The sequence below is a fragment of the Aquarana catesbeiana genome, linkage group LG01, assembly GCF_042186555.1.
Source record: "Aquarana catesbeiana isolate 2022-GZ linkage group LG01, ASM4218655v1, whole genome shotgun sequence".
NCBI lineage: Eukaryota > Metazoa > Chordata > Amphibia > Anura > Ranidae > Aquarana > Aquarana catesbeiana.
Genome location: NC_133324.1, coordinates 405736032 through 405755240, shown reverse-complemented (window position 1 = coordinate 405755240; position 19209 = coordinate 405736032). Strand labels below are relative to the sequence as shown.

Here is a 19209-nt window from a genome sequence, read left to right as displayed (position 1 = left end):
CATTGTGGGCACGCGCGTGCCCGCCGCATACTCTGTGACCATGCCCGCGGACTCTATGTCCGCTGGGGGCCCGCGATTGTGTCATGGAGCGGCAGAACGGGGAGATGCCTATGTAAACAAGGCATTTCCCTGTTCTGCCTAGCAACATGACAGATCTACTGCTCCCCGTCATCGGGAGCAGTGATCTCTGTCATGTTCTAGTAAGACAATCCCCTCCGAGGTTAGAATTACTCCCTAGGACACACTTAACCCCTTGATCACCCCCTAGCGTTTAACCCCTTCCCTACCAGTGTCATTTACACAGTAATCAGTGCATTTTTATAGCACTGATCACTGTTATAAATGACAATGGTCCCGAAATAGTGTCAAAAGTGTCCGCCATAATGTCGCAGTCACGATAAAAAAAAAAAGAAATAAAAAAAAAAAAAAAAAAAAAAAATCGCAGATCACTGCCATTACTAATAAAAAATAAATAATAAAAATGCCATAAATATATCACTTTTTTGTAGACGCTATAACTTTTGCGCAAACCAATATACGCTTATTGTGATTTTTTTTTACCAAAAATATGTAGAATACATAATCGGCCTAAACTGAGAAAGAAATTCAATTTTTTATATATTTTTTGGGGATATTTATTATAGAAAAAATAATTATTGCTTTTTTTTTCAAAATTGACGCTCTTTTCTTGTTTATAGCGAAAAAAATTAAAACCGCAGAGGAGATCAAATACCACCAAAAGAAAGCTCTATTTTGTTACATCAATTTTGTTTGGGTGCAACGTCGCACGACCGCCCAATTGTCAGTTAAAGCGACGCAGTGCCGTATCACAAAAAGTGCTCTGGTCAGGAAGGGGGTAAATCCTTCCAGGGCTGAAGTGGTTAAACTGCGTAGAGGGTTCTTAACTGTAAGAGTGATTAGGATGTGGAATTCTCTTCCACAGGCAGTGGTTTCAGCTGGGAGCATCGATAATTTAAAAAAAACTATTAGATAAGCACCTGAACGACCACAACATACAGGGATATATAATGTAATAATGACATAAAATCACACACATAGGTCGCACTTGATGGACTTGTGTCTTTTATCCACCTTGCCTACTATGTAACTATTTAACTCTCTCATACTGGTCACTGGAAGTTCAACATAGCAAAGAACTCTGAGGAGCTGAAAAAAAAAATTGTTACTCTACATAAAGATGGCCTAGGCTATAAGAAGATTGCCAAGACCCTGAAACGGAGCTGCAGCACGGTGGCCAAGACCATACAGCGGTTTAACAGGACACGTTCCACTCAGAACAGGCCTCGCCATGGTCGGTCAAAGAAGCTGAGTGCACATGCTCAGCGTCATATCCAGAGGTTGTCTTTGGGAAATAGACGTATGACTGCTGCCAGCATTGCTGCAGAGGTTGAAGGGGTCAGCCTGTCAGTGCTCAGACCATACGACGCACACTGCTTCAAATTGGATTGCATGGCTGTTGTCCCAGAAGGAAGCCTCTTCTAAAGATGATGCACAAGAAAGCGCGCAGTTTGCTGAAAACAAGCAGACTAAGTACATGGTTTACTGGAACCATGTCCTGTGGTTCCGATGAGACCGAGATGACAAGTGTGTCTTGCCTATAGTGAAGCATGGTGGTGGGAGTGTCATGGTCTGGAGCTGCACGAGTGCTGCCGGCACTGGGAAGCCACAGTTTAGTGAGTGAACCATGAATGCCAACATGTACTTTGACATACTGAAGCAGAGCATGATCCCCTCCCTTCGGAGACTGGGGTGCAGGGCAGTATTCCAACATGATAACGACCCCAAACACACCTCCAAGACGACTACTGCCTTGCTAAAGAAGCTGAGGGTAAAGGTGATGGACTGGCCAAGCATGTCTCCAGACCTAAACCCTATTGAGCATCTGTAGGGCGTCCTCAAACTGAAGGTGGAGGAGCGCAAGGTCTCCAACATCCACCAGCTCCGGGATTTCGTCATGAAGGAGTGGAAGAGGACTCCAGCTGCAAACTGTGAAGCTCTGGTAAACTCAATGCCCAAGAGGGTTAAGGCAATGCTGGAAAATAATGGTGGCCACACAAAAGATTGGCACTTTGGGCTTAATTTGGACATTTTCACTTAGGGGTGTACTCACTTTTGTTGCCAGCGGTTTAGACATTAAGGAGGAAGTAAACCCTGATGGGTTTTACCTCCTCTTTTTTTCCCCTGCAAAGTAAAAGCATAATGGGCTAGTATGCATCGCATACTAGCCCATTATGTTGCACTTACCTGCAAACAAAGTCCACGATGACCCAGGATCCATCTTCACCCCCCTTCCTTTCCTTGCAGGTTTAGGAGATATTTCCAGTACCTACAGGTAAGCCTTATTATAGGCTTACCTGTAGGTTAAAGTGGTAGTAAAGGGTTTACAACCACTTTAATGGCTGTGGGTTGAGTTATTTTGAGGGGACAGCAAATTTACACTGTTATACAAGCTGTACACTCACTACTTTACATTGTAGCAAAGTGTAATTTCTTCAGTGTTGTCACATGAAAAGATATAATAAAATATTTACAAAAATGTGAGGGTTGTACTCATTTTTGTGAGATACTGTGTAATATATATATATATATATATATATATATATATATATATATATATATATATATATATAGATCTATCTATATATCTCTATCTATCTATCTTTTTTTTTTTTTTTTTTATTTATTTTTCCACTTTTTTTTTTCCTTTCGTTTATATTGCAAAAAGTAAAAAACCTAGTGGTGATTAAAAACCAACAAAAAAAAGCTCTATTAATGTGAAAATAATGCTAAACATTTTATTTGCATACAGTGTTGCATAACTGTGCAATTGCAATTGATATCACTGCACAGCAGTGCCGTGCATTGCAGTGTGGTGACATGCAGTGCAATCCAGTTCACTATTGAAAAATTGAAACATGCTGCATTTTTCTGCAGTGTAACACTACAGCGCTTGTGAACTTGGTGTGAAAGGTATACATTTAAAAAAAATGTTGTTCTAGTTGTGACCTTCTTTTATCCAAGGGCAAATACACGTAGGTCACTGCAGATTGTGAACAAGTTCTTAAAGACATTCTCCTCAAATAAAATGCCCTGTTCCCGAGGGGACCTCACCTACAGCTTCCATCCGAGGGCATTCTAGGCACCTAGTGAATCACTCTACCTCTTGATTGTTATGTGGTATAAAGCCCGGCCGCTGGGAATCTGTGCCCAGATCATGTGAACTAAAGTATTTGCATATTCTATTGTCAAAGTACTAAACAGAACTAAACTCTGTCAATCAACATTGACTATTTTAAATCATTCTGCTTTTAGCATTAGTAAATAGATAGGAAAGCATTTAATATTTACTTGATTTAAATAGTCTTTTTTTTTTTACATTTCTTCAGTTACTTCCTAGTTTTGAGGTCTAGGCAAAATATGTCTTACATCCCAGGAGTCTTCAGGAGGGGAGGACAGGTTTTTTCAGCTAAGCACACCCTCTTGCATGCCTGAGCTAAGGACAGATGGATTCCAGGAAGTAAATGCTACATGAATCATCTGCCCTTGCTCAAGATTTCCATGGCCAAAAATGCTAGGTGTTTTTTAGAGATTTCTTAGCAAAATAAAGCATGGGGAATTTATTTAGCAGAATCTGGTTTTAAAACAGAAGACAAAAGAGTATGGATTCTTTGTACTTTTTTTTTTTTTTTTTTAACAAGAAGCACAGCAGAAAGTAAAAGTGTTATATGGCTTGCTCTTAATTACACTAAATGCTTTGGATTTACAAGAAAAGAAATTGGGAAGTAACTTCATAACTGAATCAAGAAATAACAAGAAACAAAATCTTACCAGCAACTTGTTGTCCTGTTTGTGGATTGTTACTATCCGACTCTCAGAGGAATCCTCCTTGCTAGCTTGTTTAATGCTCACATCAATGATGTCAGGAAAATCACAATAAGTTTGCAAGTCCTGAAAAAAACATACAGGGGAATCGGGTTGTAACCAGAAACTCTTATTGCACACTTCTAGCACTGGTATTCTTCAACTGACTAGACCAGAATAGAGAAGGTATGAAGATTTGTATGATGCTTTTACGATTTCATATCAATAGAAGCACTCAGGAACAACGAATCATATTGATAAAGATTAGAGCCTAAAATCAGAATCAGCAAATCAAACATTTTCCCCCATTTTGGATACATAGTGAAGGATTGAAATCTCTGCCCAGTTTTTATTGTGACATCACTGGAGATGTTTTTCCTCACCTGTTCCTTTGATGTGCATAGAAGAACAAGGGACATGTGGTTGTCCCTGGGAAATGAAGGCACACCAGGGGCATAGCTACAGGGGTTGAATTTGCAACCTGACCCCATGACCCAGGGGACCTTTGCAGCCTCCCTGTACACACCCTCTCCAGTGATGACACAGACCGCTTTGCAAATACGGTATGACGAAAAATATTGCAACGACCGCCATTTTATTCTCTAGGGTGTTAGAAAAAATATATATAATGTTTAAGGTTTCTAAGTAATTTTCTAGCAAAAAAACAATTATTTTAACTTGTAAACACCGAGTCTGAAAAATAGGCCCAGTCCTTAAGAGGTTAAAGGCTAAAAGGCTCCCCTTTTAGTTTTGAATGCAGCAGAGAATGGATAAAACTGCTGCTAGTTTATTTTTTGATGCCTGTGCACCATTCAGGAAATTTCCCTTTTATTTCTGTCGCAGAGGCAGGAAGTTAGAAGAAATCTCCCTTGGTGAGGGTAATTTCCCTCTTAGTAGTCCCTGGAACAAGTATTCCCACTGGAAGCCTCTCACTTTTTGCTATGGGGACAACTTTAAAATTTTTAGTTTCCTTTCACTTTTTTAAATGATATTTATAACCAGGATAAGAAATTGGGGACACAGATGGCACTAAAAACCTGACAGAGTTGACCCCTTCCCCACTCTATCCGAACTTCAAACATGCCTAGAGATACACTTTACACCTCTGTACAGATAAGGTTGTTGTCTAGTTAACAATTGCAGTGAGCTCTTGTTTGAAGGCTCCGGTAAAGTTATGGATAAAGCACATAGACTGTACAGGCTGAAGTGGCTGACTAAATTGAAGTTAGCACCATCTGCATCATTGGTATAAAAAAAATCTTGTTTTTGTATTGGAATCTACTAGTTACAAAAAAGGGCCCTTGCAAATAACCTTGAATCAGTATAACATTCTGAAGGCCTGTCATTTTCACTGCACTTGACTATGAAAGATTGGATAATTTAGGGATAAAGGGCATAAATGGTAAAATAAACATAAATCATTTATCAAACTTTTGAACTTAGAGAAGTGTAGCCAAAGCTCGTTTGGCTGTACTTCTCCTACGGATCACAGGAGTGCAATTAGTTTTGCACTCCTGTGACCCGTCTTCAGCAGAGAGCGGACTAAAGTCCGCAGTTCACTCTCTGCTGACGTCACGGATGTCAGTCCAGGCACAGCATCATCCCGACAATGGAGTCTGGATCTGGCAGGTGCCTGGACTGACACCCAGCTCAGCGAGCTGCTGAGAGACTGAGCTGGCCACCCCTCCACAGCCCAGCGCTCCAATGAGCGCTTTGACTGACAGTCTACAGCTCTCTTCTCACGGAGCTCTGAAAACACAGTAATCAGCGGTGTTCGATAGTTTGGTTCTCAGTGCAGAGGCACGGTGGGACAGATGCAGCATCGAACTGATGCTGCATCCACCTAGGTAAGAATGAATCTAAAAAAAGAAAGATTAAGGTAGGAAACTTGATAGGGAGCACCAAGGAAACTTGATATTGTACAATTTACAGAGATTAACAATAATAATAATAATAATAATAATATTATTTCCTTTTACTTTTCTCCTTGCAGAATAAATGTTATCTGCTGCTGGGATAGATGGTGAGGCAACCAACTTGGTTGTAGAAATAGCAGCAACATGTCTTTAAAGCGTGGAAGGAAATCAGAGTACTAGTACTACATAAAACACAGAGTGAACATGCCCACTCCATGCAGATAGTGTCAAGGCCAGGTCTCAATCCATGGATTGACAGGTGGATCTGATCGCATCTCCCATATGAAAGGGCCCTGATAATTTGAAGACCAGGACCTGTCAGTTTTTTAGGCGGAACTGATTGGAAGGTTTATGCATTTTTACAGACCAGAGGGTGTAAACAGACTTGTGTACACTTACATCTGGCCCCCCATAGAGCAGAGTCTGTCCATGTCCGCCCTGCACAAACAGAGTGGATACGGACTTGTCATCCGCCCCACTCTGCTCCGATCAGCAGGGGATCAGCTCACAGATTCCCTGTTGAAAGGAACAGAAGGCACTCGAGTGAAAGGACCCTAACGTTCTAATACAGCAAAATAATTTCAAGCAGAATATAATAAAATGGGTTTACCTGGTCATCCAATTTGTCTTTGTCATCCGATCTCCCCCTTAAATACTGAATTCCATCATTTCCAGTTACTACAATTGTTGCAAAGATCTCTCCCCCTAGCGAGTCTCGGAAGGCCTCCTTAACGTGAAATTGTTCAGAATAAAACGCTGACTGGAGGGTCTCAAGATTTATGAGATATTTAAGTTTTAAGTCTCTGGCAGTAGCCTTACACTGACTGAATTGCTGAATGAACCTTCGAAATCTATACCGTATCCTCTTGCGAGTCAGAATGTGGTAGTCTTGAATTTTGGCACGAATACACTTTGGCAAGAACTTTTTGTAACTGTTTAAGAAACAAAAAATTACATTTATTAAATACACAAAGATTATTCTCAAGTATAAACAAGTTGCCTGCTTTTATACTTTTCCACTATTTCTTTAGAGTTAAAGTTTTTGTGAACACATAAAATACTTCATACATATGGAGCTTAAAAAAAAATCACTTATTACAGGCATTAAGTGTCTATTGACATTCTCCTTGAAAACACATGAACACGTTAGCACAAAAGATTAACTCCATGTGCTGCTTCTCCCTGTTCCAGGCCGAGTTCTGCTGTACTGTCTGCAAGCCAGATAGCAAGTCAAATTCAGGTACTTAAATTAGGTGCATTTAAAAATACATTTACAGGGTATTTATGAACATAGAGCTGCGATGGTCTGTGTCTCATATCTGCCTGGAATAAGGCTACAAATTAATAAAACATGTTCTCTTCAAATAAACTTAATTTTTGCTGAATCTTGATGATTAGCTTTGATTCTCGAGTTACTCCAGTCCACAACAGAATGGAAGGCTAGACCAGGAAAGTACTTCAACCTATTACTCCCAGGAGGGCTATTAAAGTAAGTTACCCCGACACTACATTGCCACATTTACAAGTCTCTTTAGGCTGCATTCACATCTGAGCGGTTCCAGCTCGGAAAACACTCATCTCAAAAGTTCCAAAACACCCAACAAGCAAAATCCCATTTATTTAAATGGCCCCTGTTCACTTCTGAGCATTCTGTTACCTGAAACAAAACACCTGAAGCTCAAAAAAGTACATGTGCTTCTTTTTAGGCAGATTACAGGCGTTTCTCTGCTTTTTACATCGGTGACCTTTTCACCTTTACAAAAACATGTCAAAATCGCGTGACTTTCAGCCTGAAAGCGATACGCTCAGGTGTGAATGCAGAGCCTTATTGTTATGAGCGCAGTCCAGTAGATTGCTCCTGTTGGAAAATTCTTGTAATCTGAACTAGAAAAGTACCCATAATAGCTGCACTTTTAATAAAAAGAAAAGGTTTGCATTTTAGGAAAAAAAAAAAAAGGTACCTGACAGCATTGTAAATTGCAATTGGGCTTTGTTCTTTTTCACTGGCTATACGCATCATGTCAAGAACAGCCATCCCTAGGCATTCCTCCTGTGTTTCGTGTGTAATGGGCACAGTGATCCAGCCATTGACAAAATCATCTCTCCACTAAACAAAAGGGGAAAAAAAAATGATTTAGTTTTAAGGCAAGATAAAAAGGCTGGAACAAGTGTAAAGATCCTGATATTTGACAACCAAGATTAGATTACACTGGTCATAGCTAAAGGTAATCAATCATGGAGGATACACTCATTCCAATACCATTGAGCTACAACTACTTAAGCGATATCCCATGCACTCACTCAGAGGGGAAAACGTAAGTATTTTTAGACCACTCTCCCTAGGCATAGCGAGGAAGTAAGCTATGCAGGTCAGCACCTAGTAAGTGGAAAATTAGTGTCCACAAGGGTCAACCAATGGTCCATTAACAGAGTATTTCAACATGGTTCAGATAGGGGATTGTAAATATCTGATCCAGGGGTCACAGACTTTTTAAAATCTGGCCAGCTTTTCACGAAGCATCGTCCAAGAAATTGTGTTCTTGGTCACAGCAATGTTTGGAAATGTCATCTGACGTGTCGCTAAAAAGCGCATTTTTAAAGATGTTAACATTAGTCACTGAGTGAATCAAGTTAAACACTCTTGTCCAAAAAACGTTGGACTTTCTGGCAACAATGAAATCATTGTTGGTTCTTCTTTTTTCATGATATGGTACCAACAAATTTGTTCATGCCTGTACAACATCCAAACATTCTTCTGTGAGAGTACATTTAACACCTAATGTGTTTAATACTGCCCAGAGTCTATAATCAACCACATTCGGTGGGAAAATCCTTTGCAGATTGAATATTCCATTAAAGTCTCTTACACAACCCTCAGTCATGCAGATTAGCTGGCAAACAATTCTCAGTAACTGTATTACTCATTTCAATAACAAACTAAATGGTTATTCCCAAAATGCAGGGGAATTTTACAATGTTACAACAGCAATTCTATTTCCACCCACCTAACTGATTTGGGAGGTGTTGCTATGCATTCTTGCTTTTGCTCTGCAGTTTCATTATATGCTTGTTGTCCAGTCCTTTATACAGTCACACTATTTATACAGCATATTTTAGATGCCATGTAGATAATATTTAATACTACACATCCAAGCATGGAGGTTTATGTTAGTGTTTACAATATTGACACATTATACCTATGAATTACAACTAAAAATGTAATTCCATTACTGTTGCCCCAATTTCTGCATACATCTGCATCATGTCAACTTAATTTTGGTATATATATATATATATATATAAACACTTGGTATCATACAATAATTACATAACCACATGATCCTAAAATGAGATGGAATTGAATGGGTAAAGGCTATTTGCAGCACCAAAAAATTATCTCTGTAGCTCAAGCATCAGCAGTCCACAAATTGACTCCAATTCTGCACAACATAACTGGGAAAATGCTGTGCTTTTTGTGGACATACGAATTTCGCAAAGGAAAGAAAAAGCAGCTTATTAACACAAAGGTGACAAGAACATTATAGCTGCAAAAGTATATATTAGAAGTTGAATATCTATATGCACATATTTTTTCCTTCCTAGCTATCTAAAAAGTAACTGAATGTATTTGTGCATCTAGTAGGCAAAGTCTATTTCTAAATAACACCCCCCCCCACCCAACCTTCCCTTAATATAACAGTCAAGAGATGCAATAAGAGTACAATATACAGTATTTTTAACTGCAAAAACACTTTACAGAATCTGTGATCTGTAGCCTATTACACATCCCTGGAAGCACCCTTTGGCAAATTTCTTTCCTCCAATTTAGCTGCAACAGACACCATGCACCAGAATTCTATTTTCAAACATCAGCATAGCCCATTCAAAGCTGTCATATAGTGACAGATGCTGTGGGTGTGGAGATGAAATGATATCATATTAGGTGGTCTGCCCACATTTGGGCCAGCTTGGGTATTTGGGGCCATTCTGGAACACCATCCAAACGACAGGTTCCATTCTCTCTTCCAGCCTAGGACTACTTCTCTTTTTCTCCCCTTGCCTAGTTCTACACCTCTTTTTCTCCTTCCTTATTCTGACCATTTCATGCCCCCCCCCCCCCCCCCAACCTCACCTTCCGCCTCCCCATCCTCCCTATTTCCACCCCCCCTTTTTCCCCTTCCCCTTCACCACGGGACAAAATTCACACCCCCTTTGTCTCATTATGTCCCAGGCCTCTGTGCCCAGTTAATCATTGCCACCTCTGACACAAATGTTTCTACTTTTTGCTTTGAAAATGTTTTTTTTTTTTTTTTTATTTACATGTGATTTACTGTTTTGCTCCCCTAAATGGGACCCTTTTCCCTTTTTTCCCAAGGTCACCAACTGCCCCAACGCAATGGTCGACATTGGTAAAATTTACGCATCGAGAACATAAAAAACAGTTATATATTATGAACACAAGCGTGTATTAAATACAGTATCTCACAAAAGTGAGTACACCCCTCACATTTTTGTAAATATTTTATTATATCTTTTCATGTGACTACACTGAAGAAATAACACTTTGCTACAATGTAAAGTAGTGAGTGTACAGCTTGTATAACAGTGCCAATTTGCTGTCCCCTCAAAATAATTCAACACACAGCCATTAATGTCTAAACTGCTGGCAACAAAAGTGAGTACACCCCTAAATGAAAATGTCCATATTGGGCCCAATAAGCCATTTTCCCTCCCAGATGTCATGTGACTCGTTAGTGTTGCAAGGTCTCAGGTTTCAATGGGGAGCAGGTGTGTTAAATTTGAGGTTATCGCTCTCACCATCTCATACTGGTCACTGGAAGTTCAACATGGCACCTCAAGGCAAAGAACTCTCTGAGAATCTGAAAAAAATAATTGCTTCTCTACATAAAGATAGCCTAGGCTATAAGAAGGTTACCAAGACCCTGAAACTGAGCTGCAGCATGGTGGCCAAGACCATATAGCGGTTTAACAGGACAGGTTCCACTCAGAACAGGCCTCGCCATGGTCGACCAAAGAAGTTACGTGTACGTGCTCAGAGTCATATCCAGAGGTTGTCTTTGGGAAATAGATGTATGAGTGATGCCAGCATTGCTGCAGAGGTTGAAGGGGTGGGGTCAGCCTGTCAGTGCTCAGACCATACGCCGCACACTGCATCAAACTGGTCTGCATGGCTGTCGTTCCAGAAGGAAGCATCTTCTAAACCTGCTGCACAAGAAATCCTGCAAACAGTTTGCCAACGACAAGCAGACCAAGGACATGGATTACTGGAACCATGTCTTGTGGTCTGATGACACCAAGATAAACTTATTTGGTTCAAATGGTGTCAAGCGTGTTGCGGTAACCAGGTGAGGAGTAAAAAGACAAGTGCCTACAGTCAAGTATGGTGGTGGGAGTGTCATGGTCTGGGGCTGCATGAGTGCTGCCGGCACAAGGAAGCTAAAATTCATTGAGGGAACCATGAATGCCAACATGTACTGTGACATACTGAAGCAGAGCATGATCCTCTCCCTTCGGAGACCAAGCCGCACGGCAGTATTCCAACATGATAACGTCCCCAAACACACCTCCAAGATGACCACTGCCTTGCTAAAGAAGCTGAGGGTAAAGGTGATGGACTGACCAAGCATGTCTCCAGACCTAAACCCTATTGAACATCTGTGGGGCATCCTCAAATGGAAGGTGGAGGAGCGCACGGTCTCCAACATCCACCAGCTCCATGATGTCGTCATGGAGGAGTGGAAGAGGACTCCAGTGGCCACCTGTGAAGCTCTGGTGAACTCCATGCCCAAGAGGGTTAAGGCAGTGCTGGAAAATAATGGTGGCCGCACAAAATATTGACACTTTGGGCCCAATTTGGACACCTTCACTTGTACTCACTTTTGTTGCCAGTGGATTAGACATTAATGGCTGTGTGTTGAGTTATTTTGAGGAGACAGTAAATTTACACTGTTATACAAGCTGTACACTCACTACTTTACATTGTAGCAAAGTGTCATTTCTTGTCACATGAAAACATATAATATTTACAAAAATGTGAGGGGCGTATTCATTTTTTGTGAGATACTGTATATTTAGGGCGGCACAGTGGTGTACTGGACAGCACTCTCGCCTAGCAGTAAGAAGGGTCGCTGGTTCAAATCCTGACCACGACACTACCTGCCAGGAGTTTGCATGTTCTCCCTATGTCTGCGTGGGTTTCCTCCGGGTACTCCGGTTTCCTCCCACACTCCAAAGACATGATGGTAGGTTAATTGGATCCTGTCTAAATTGTCCCTAGTATGTATGAATGTGAGTTAGGGACCTTAGATTGTAAGCTCCTTGAGGGTGTAGGGACTGATGTGAATGTATAATGTATATGTAAAGCGCTGCGTAAATTGGGCGCTATATAAGTACCTGAAATAAATAAATTTTTAGGTTTCAGAAATAAAATAAGAATCAATGGCAGTACAGAAAGGAAAAAAATAAAAATAAAACATTTAGTTGTAAATATTAAGTGGAATTCAGTTATAGTCCGTCTGAACATAGATACATACATACACACACACACACACACACACACATCTATAGTCATACGTATATGAATAAAGGTAAACAGTCTTGACAGATATTCTTCGGTCAAAGCCATTCAGCCATTTCGCAGTCTATCGTAAGAATGAGAGTATTTAAATAGGAACCACGATCTCCATAATTTATGGAATTTTTCTGTGTTTTCTGAAGCAATAGCTACGGTCTCTTTCATTTTGTTGATTGTGTCCACTGCATGCAGCCATTCTGCCACTGTAGGCACGTGTAGTTTTCCAATATTTGGGGATGACAGATTTGGCCGCATTCAGTAGATGCCCCACAATCAATTTTTTGTATTTGTGTAAGGAGTAATTGGATATGTCCAGTAGGCAGCATTCTGGTGCGAGTTTTAGTTTTGTCTCAGTTACGGAATAGATCTGTGAACAGATGTTATTCCAAAAGTTGTGCAAAGACGGGCATTCCCACTATACGTGTAATATGGTACCTGTGTCGTTGACACAGCACCAACACGTTTCTGGTGTGTCCTGGGTACCATGCGTGTAACTAGGCCGGGGTGAAATACCAGTTTGTCATGATTTTTATGAAGTTTCTTGGATGCTAGAACTGATCGAACATTTGTGGGCTAGAATGCAAGCATTAAGTCATTGATCATCTGTAAAGGTGGTTTTGAAAGCTAGCTCCCAATCTTTCCTTGTTTACTAGTGGTATCCCATAGATTGGATTGCAAGCAGTTATACATCATGGAAGTTGCTTTTTCTATAAGAGCTCCCTCAATACATAGCTGTTCAAAGTATGTCACCTGTCTCATGAAATGCTATCGGTTGGCATGGCAATAGATATAATTGTGGTGCTGTATGTATTGCCAATGTGTGAAGTGTTTTATTTTTAATTCTGCCTGTAGCAGTTCAAAAGTTTTAGGTCTCCCTTTGTACACACAGTGGTAGAATATTAAGGGAGTACAAAGGACAGCCCTGTCTGGTACCGTTATGTATCTTCACTGACTCCCAAAGAGTGGCATTGATTTTTAGTCTGGCTGTAGGGTTTTGGTATAATGCCGAAATCCATGTTAACATATTGGTTTTTAAGCCAATAGGTGTGCACACTGAAAGCATAAAGTCCCAAGCTACCCTGTCGAAGGCCTTCTCTGTGTCAGTAAATAGTAAAAGGCCCTCTTTAGTGTGTCCCTTAAGGAGGTGGATTCGATTTAGTGCTTTAGTGACATTATCATGCACCTCCTTGCCTGGCATAAAACCCACCTGCTCCGGGCCAATAATATCTGGGAGGTACTTGCAAAGTCTCATTGCTATAACCTTTTCTAAAAGTTTTACACCTACGTTGAGCAAGGATATTGGCCTATAACTGGAACAGTCAGCAGGGTCCTTGGCAGGTTTGGGAAGCACGGTAATGTGAGCTAGAGTAAAGGAGGGTGGCAAGAATTGGGTTTCTTTTTAAGAGAGAGTTCAGTGCGCCGAGCAGTGGTTTTTGTGTTTCCCAAGGTAAAGGTTTTATAGTAGATGGTTGAAAAGCCATCTAGGCCCGGGCTCTTGCCAGATTTCAATGTTTTCATTGCCTGTAAAAGTTCTGTCATGTCAACAGGTTTGTCAATGTTCAATGAAACAAGAAAAGCCACTCCAGGTGAGCAAGCCCCTGGTTAATCCCCACACACACTAGTCAGATGCTAGCCCAGCTTGCATACTGTGTAACATAAGGAAATGATCCCGGGTGGCTGCACTTTCAAAAATCCTTTTATTGAAGCCTAATATGACAAGTGGTTGACAGATGGAGCAGGGGACAAAAAAGTAGACGCGGTTCGCGCACACGTTAGAGCTTAGTCATGACTAAACGCTAACATTTGTGCAAAATGCATCTATCTGGTTGAAGCTTCAATAAAAGGATATTTGGAAGTGCAGCCGTCCAAAATCATTTCCTTAGGTTTGTCAATGCCATCAGCCTCGGAGGTAGACAAATTTTGCAACCCACTTTGTTCTAGGTATTGCCGTAGTGGTAGTAAATTGTAAAGTTTAGAAAAAAAGCAGTGGAATTCCGATGCTATTTGTTCTGTAGTGTGTGCCATTTTAGTATCTGGAGCTTTGATCTGGGAGATATGGGTAGAGGATCAGATATCTTAGTGCTTTAGCTAGGAATTTCCTGCTTTTATTGCCATGTTAGTAAAAAAATCCCCGTTTGAGGAAAAGTATGCGTTAAGCCTTAAGATCCAGTTTAGCATGTAGTTCCTTACATGCTGTTAAAAGGAAATTAACATTTTCCATGATTTTCTGTCCTAGTGACTAAAAAGTTCAGCCTCAGGCTTGAACTTTTTGCTGCCCACCTACCAGAATCGATTGGGGAACATACCAGTACCTGACCACGGTAAAATACGGCCGAGTTTGGATCCAACACCCGCAGAGAGGCTCTCTAGGTTCACACACGAGGCAACTCAAGATGGCACCTGCTCGGAGACGGAATGGCATGATTCTCCAGCCCCTGCTGGCTGCCTGTGGACCGAGGGGGACACCGACTGGCTGGATCCATCTGATCCCTTAGCGAATCCTCTGCCTTCTGCCTCGTCTAACCCAGGGGAGAGCGGCTCTGGTGCACAGGTAAGAGAGCCGATGCTGGTGCAGATAATGGATACCATTAAGAGCTGCCACACTTCACTGTTCTCACAGATTGAAACCATAAGGGTGGACTTTGCTCTCCTAAAGGATGATGTGCATAAAGTTAGACAAAGGGTCACACAGGCTGAACAGCTTATTAGCGCGGTGGAGGATGACCTCAACCCACTGATGGTACAGGTGAGAGATGTGGCGGCGGACCACAAATCCCAGGAGGCTAAACTGGGGGATATTGAGGACAGGCCCCACAGGAATAACCTCAGATTCCTGGGATTCCCAGAAGGCTCGGAGGGCAAACGTCCTGAGGAGTTCCTGTTATCCTGGCTCAAGCATACCTTTGGGATGACAGCTTCTCTCACCTGTTTGCCAGAGAAAGGGCTCAGAGTCCCCCTGAGGGCTCCCCCCCCCAGCGGGCAGATATCCTAGACCCAAGTTAGCCCGATTTCTGTACTTCAGGGATAAAGAAACCATACTGCATAAAGCCCACAACCTGCCTGAATTGTTGTTTAACAACAATTGCATTTCCATCTTCCTGGATTTCTCAGCAGCCACGCAGAAGCATCGGGCAACCTTTCAACATGTGAAGCAGCGCCCGAGAGACCGCAGTCTACCATATAGCTTGCTATATCCTGCTAAGCTGAGAGTCATACATAAAGGCAAAGCACAATTCTTCACGTCACCCAAGGAAGCAAACCACTAGTTGGAGTCGCTGGGATCTGGCTGACATGTGTACCCTTTCCCTTGATAGACATGTCTTCTAGCTGGCCTGGGGGGACTCCTCCAGGCTGATAGATCTGTACTGGCAGTTGCTATAGAAGCACCCATTTTTTTCTTGTTAATTTTTTTTTTTTCTTTTTCTGGTTTGAGAGATCCTTTAACATTCAAAGCCCTGTCAGGCTACTGAAGATTGACCTTCAATCAACGCGGTTCATTTAATGCTCTGCTGAATACCATATACTCACCCTAAATCTTCCTGTCTGGCTAGAGCAGGAAGGCTACCCCCCCTTTGACTTTGTTGTTCAATGTTTTGGGAGAAACATGTGGGGTGTTTGGGGCTGCGGGCGGGGGGGGGGGGTTGGGTTTTGGGATCCTCTGTTCTGGATCAAAGAATTTATATGTTTTTTTTGTCTTGTTTTTTTCCTAAAATTTCTTATGCTACTAATTACGCAACTGCATGCATATGTGTTTCCCAATACTGCTCCCGGGTGGGGCATAAAAGATATGTACTATGTGCCCATCTAGGAGGCTCTTTGCCATCTCCCCTCAATAATCTGTATTATCCTGACACCCTAGATACACGTTGCACCAACCATACAGACCCTTAATCTCCTATCATGGAATGTAAGAGGACTCAACGCCAAAATTAAACGGGCCTTGGTCTTTAAATACATACACAAACGCAAACCCCATATTGTATTCTTACAAGAATAGCATTTGGTTGGAGCTAAAATGTTGGCCCTTCACAGAGCATTTGTGAGCAGCGCTTTTCACTCTACATACTCAAATTACGCCAGAGGTGTAACGGTCCTAGTGACCAAATCGTTATTGTGTCCCACAAAAGCTGTCCAACTGGATCCTTTCGGCAGATTTGTGGTTCTGGTGCTTCTCATTAATAGCCAACCCTACACGTTTGTAGTAGTATATATACCACCCCCATTCACTGTGGCGGTATGGGAAACACTGAGGGCAAAGGTGCTCCAAGTGGCGGAGGAGCCCACTATCCTAGCTGGGGATTTGAATGCTGTATTATCGCCTGACATTGATAGACCTGGCGTAGCTGCATGTCTATCGCGGGGATATGTCCTATGGCAGCTAAGCCTCTTGTGGCTAAAGGAGCAGTGTTTCGAGAGGTCCACGGCTACATCCATAAATAATTTTTGGCTGGAATATAGAGGTGAGGTCCCAATAGGGGTTACCTGGGATGCATTTAAGGCCACACTCAGAGGCTGCATAGCAGGGGTTATTAAACAGTTACAGTCTGACAGGGAGTGAAAGGCCCATGACTCGGAATAAAATGTCACGGAAGCTGAAGTAGAATACATTAAAAATCCCAATCCCGAGACCTATAGAACCTGGAGGGAGGGAGTTCGTCACTTACTTAGTACTAGTAGAAAAAACCCAGAAAAAAATACTGTACCAGACCCAATGCATTTTTGAGTTTGGGGATAAGAACAGTAGATTACTTGCCTACCTAGCACATTCCCAGCAGGCGGCTCTGGCATCTATTCCACGTATATGCAACACACAAAAGAAGCTTTGCACACTACAGTCTGATATTGCTGATGCTTTTGTTGCCTTTTATTTTGATTTATACTCCTCCAGGGTAAACTATGGGGAAGAGGCAGGTTGAGACTACTTGGTCCCAATTCCTCTTCTAGAACTGTCAGGGGAGGCAGCTAAGGAGTTGGAACTTCCGATCACAGCAGACGAAATCAGGACCGCGGTGTGTTCCCTTAACTCAAATAAGACCCCTGGGCTGGATGGTTTTCCGGTTGAGTGGTACAGCACCTATAATGAGAGTCTGGCTCCTAAACTACTTGAAGTGTATAGGGATGCATTTGATAAAGGCATACTTCCGGAATCACTGAGGAGGCACTCATTGTATTAATTCCTAAGCCACACAAGGACCATGATTATTGCGAGTCATACAGACCCATATCCCTAATAAATGTAGATGCGAAAATACTAGCTAAACTCCTTGCCCAACAATTAAAAAAAGAGATTGCTTCGAGCATCCATCCTGATCAGACAGGTTTCATACCGGCAAGGTTGACGACCATAAACCTGTGTCATCTCTTTACTATCCTCCAATCAGAAGGTCCCAATCCTGATACCCAAGTGGAGTTGTCTCTAGACACGCATAAAGCATTCGATTTAATTGAATGGCCCTATTTACTAGCAGTACTTGAGCGGCTTAGAGTGGGACCCAAATTTATAGCCTGGGTACGCCTGTTGTATGCTAAACCGCTGGTCCAATTGAGTTAACATCATTATTACATATACCTTTGAAATAAATAGGAGCACTCGACAGGGGTGCCCACTGTCGCCCATTTGCCCTCACCATAGAACCGCTGGCGGCCCTCCCGGAAGCGGATAGGGATGTCCGGGGTTGCAAGATCAATGCATTGGAGGAAAAAACAGCACTCTATGCAGATCACATGCTGCTGTATTTGGCAGAGGGATCCTTGCTCAACGCCCTAGATGGGATTTCCAGGTTCGGGGAATACTCAGGGGTGGCACAGTGGTGTAGTGGGTAGCACTCTCGCCTAGCAGTAAGAAGGGTCGCTGGCTCGATTCCCAACCACAACACTACCTGCCTGGAGTTTGCATGTTCTCCCTATGCCTGCGTGGGTTTCCTCCGGGTACTCCGGTTTCCTCCCACACTCCAAAGACATGCTGGTAGGTTAATTGGATCCGGTCTAAATTGTCCCTAGTATGTATGAATGTGAGTTAGGGACCTTAGATTGTAAGCTCCTTGAGGGTAGGGACTGATGTGAATGTACAATGTATATGTAAAGCGCTGCGTAAATTGACGGCGCTGTATAAGTAACCTGAAATAAATAAATACATAAATAAATTAATAAATAAAAGTGAAAAGGAATAAGTCTATCATTTTTCCATTTAGTTTTGAGTATGCTCCTAGGTTGCCCCCTGAGGTACCGTTACAAATGGTCTCTCGATTTCGGTACTTGAGATCCAGCTACCACTAAACAGATACATCATAATCTATCTCCCTTACTGGTCCATCTGAAGGACAACTTACAGACGTGGTCTAAACTGCCTCTCAATCTCCTGGGACGAATCAACATATTTAAAATGATCTACCTTCCTAGATTTCTTTATTTGTTTTGGTATGCCCCAATCTATATCCCTAAGAAACTGTTTACAGCAATTAAATTACTCTCCTCCTACCTCTGGGGAGCTAAACCATCTAGGGTGTCACTGGACACATTGTTCCTGCCAATACAAGCGGGGGGGGGGGGGGGGAGGCTGGCGAGGCTGGCATTGCCCAATTTGCAGTATTACTATCTGGCAGCCCAGTTGACACATGTCCATGGGCGGTTCTTCCCAGCAATGGACATTGCATCAGTAGCCACACAAGTTGCCCAGGTCCACTCATACGAGGCGCTGATTAATGTACTATATAGAAAGGGTCCCTACCCAGAACAAGGAGCAGGAATCCTCAAACTGTCCTACAGAATATTTCACATGTGCAACGCCAGAGTGGGGGGCTCCAGCCTGACCACCTC

At 42.1% G+C, this 19209-nt stretch overlaps 1 protein-coding gene across 4 annotated transcripts in view; it reads right to left on the bottom strand.

Annotated features, from left to right (window-relative positions):
- Positions 1 to 19209, bottom strand: part of JAK2 (Janus kinase 2) — a 338377-nt gene that overhangs the window by 97652 nt on the left and 221516 nt on the right. For all 4 annotated transcript variants that reach the window (XM_073635018.1, XM_073635011.1, XM_073635003.1 and 1 more), the window contains 3 exons: positions 7760 to 7905; positions 6409 to 6730; positions 3850 to 3969 (listed from right to left, as the gene is read on the bottom strand). In XM_073635018.1, the coding sequence (XP_073491119.1) occupies positions 3850 to 3969; positions 6409 to 6730; positions 7760 to 7905 (588 nt within the window). The remainder of the gene's footprint in view (positions 1 to 3849; positions 3970 to 6408; positions 6731 to 7759; positions 7906 to 19209) is intronic.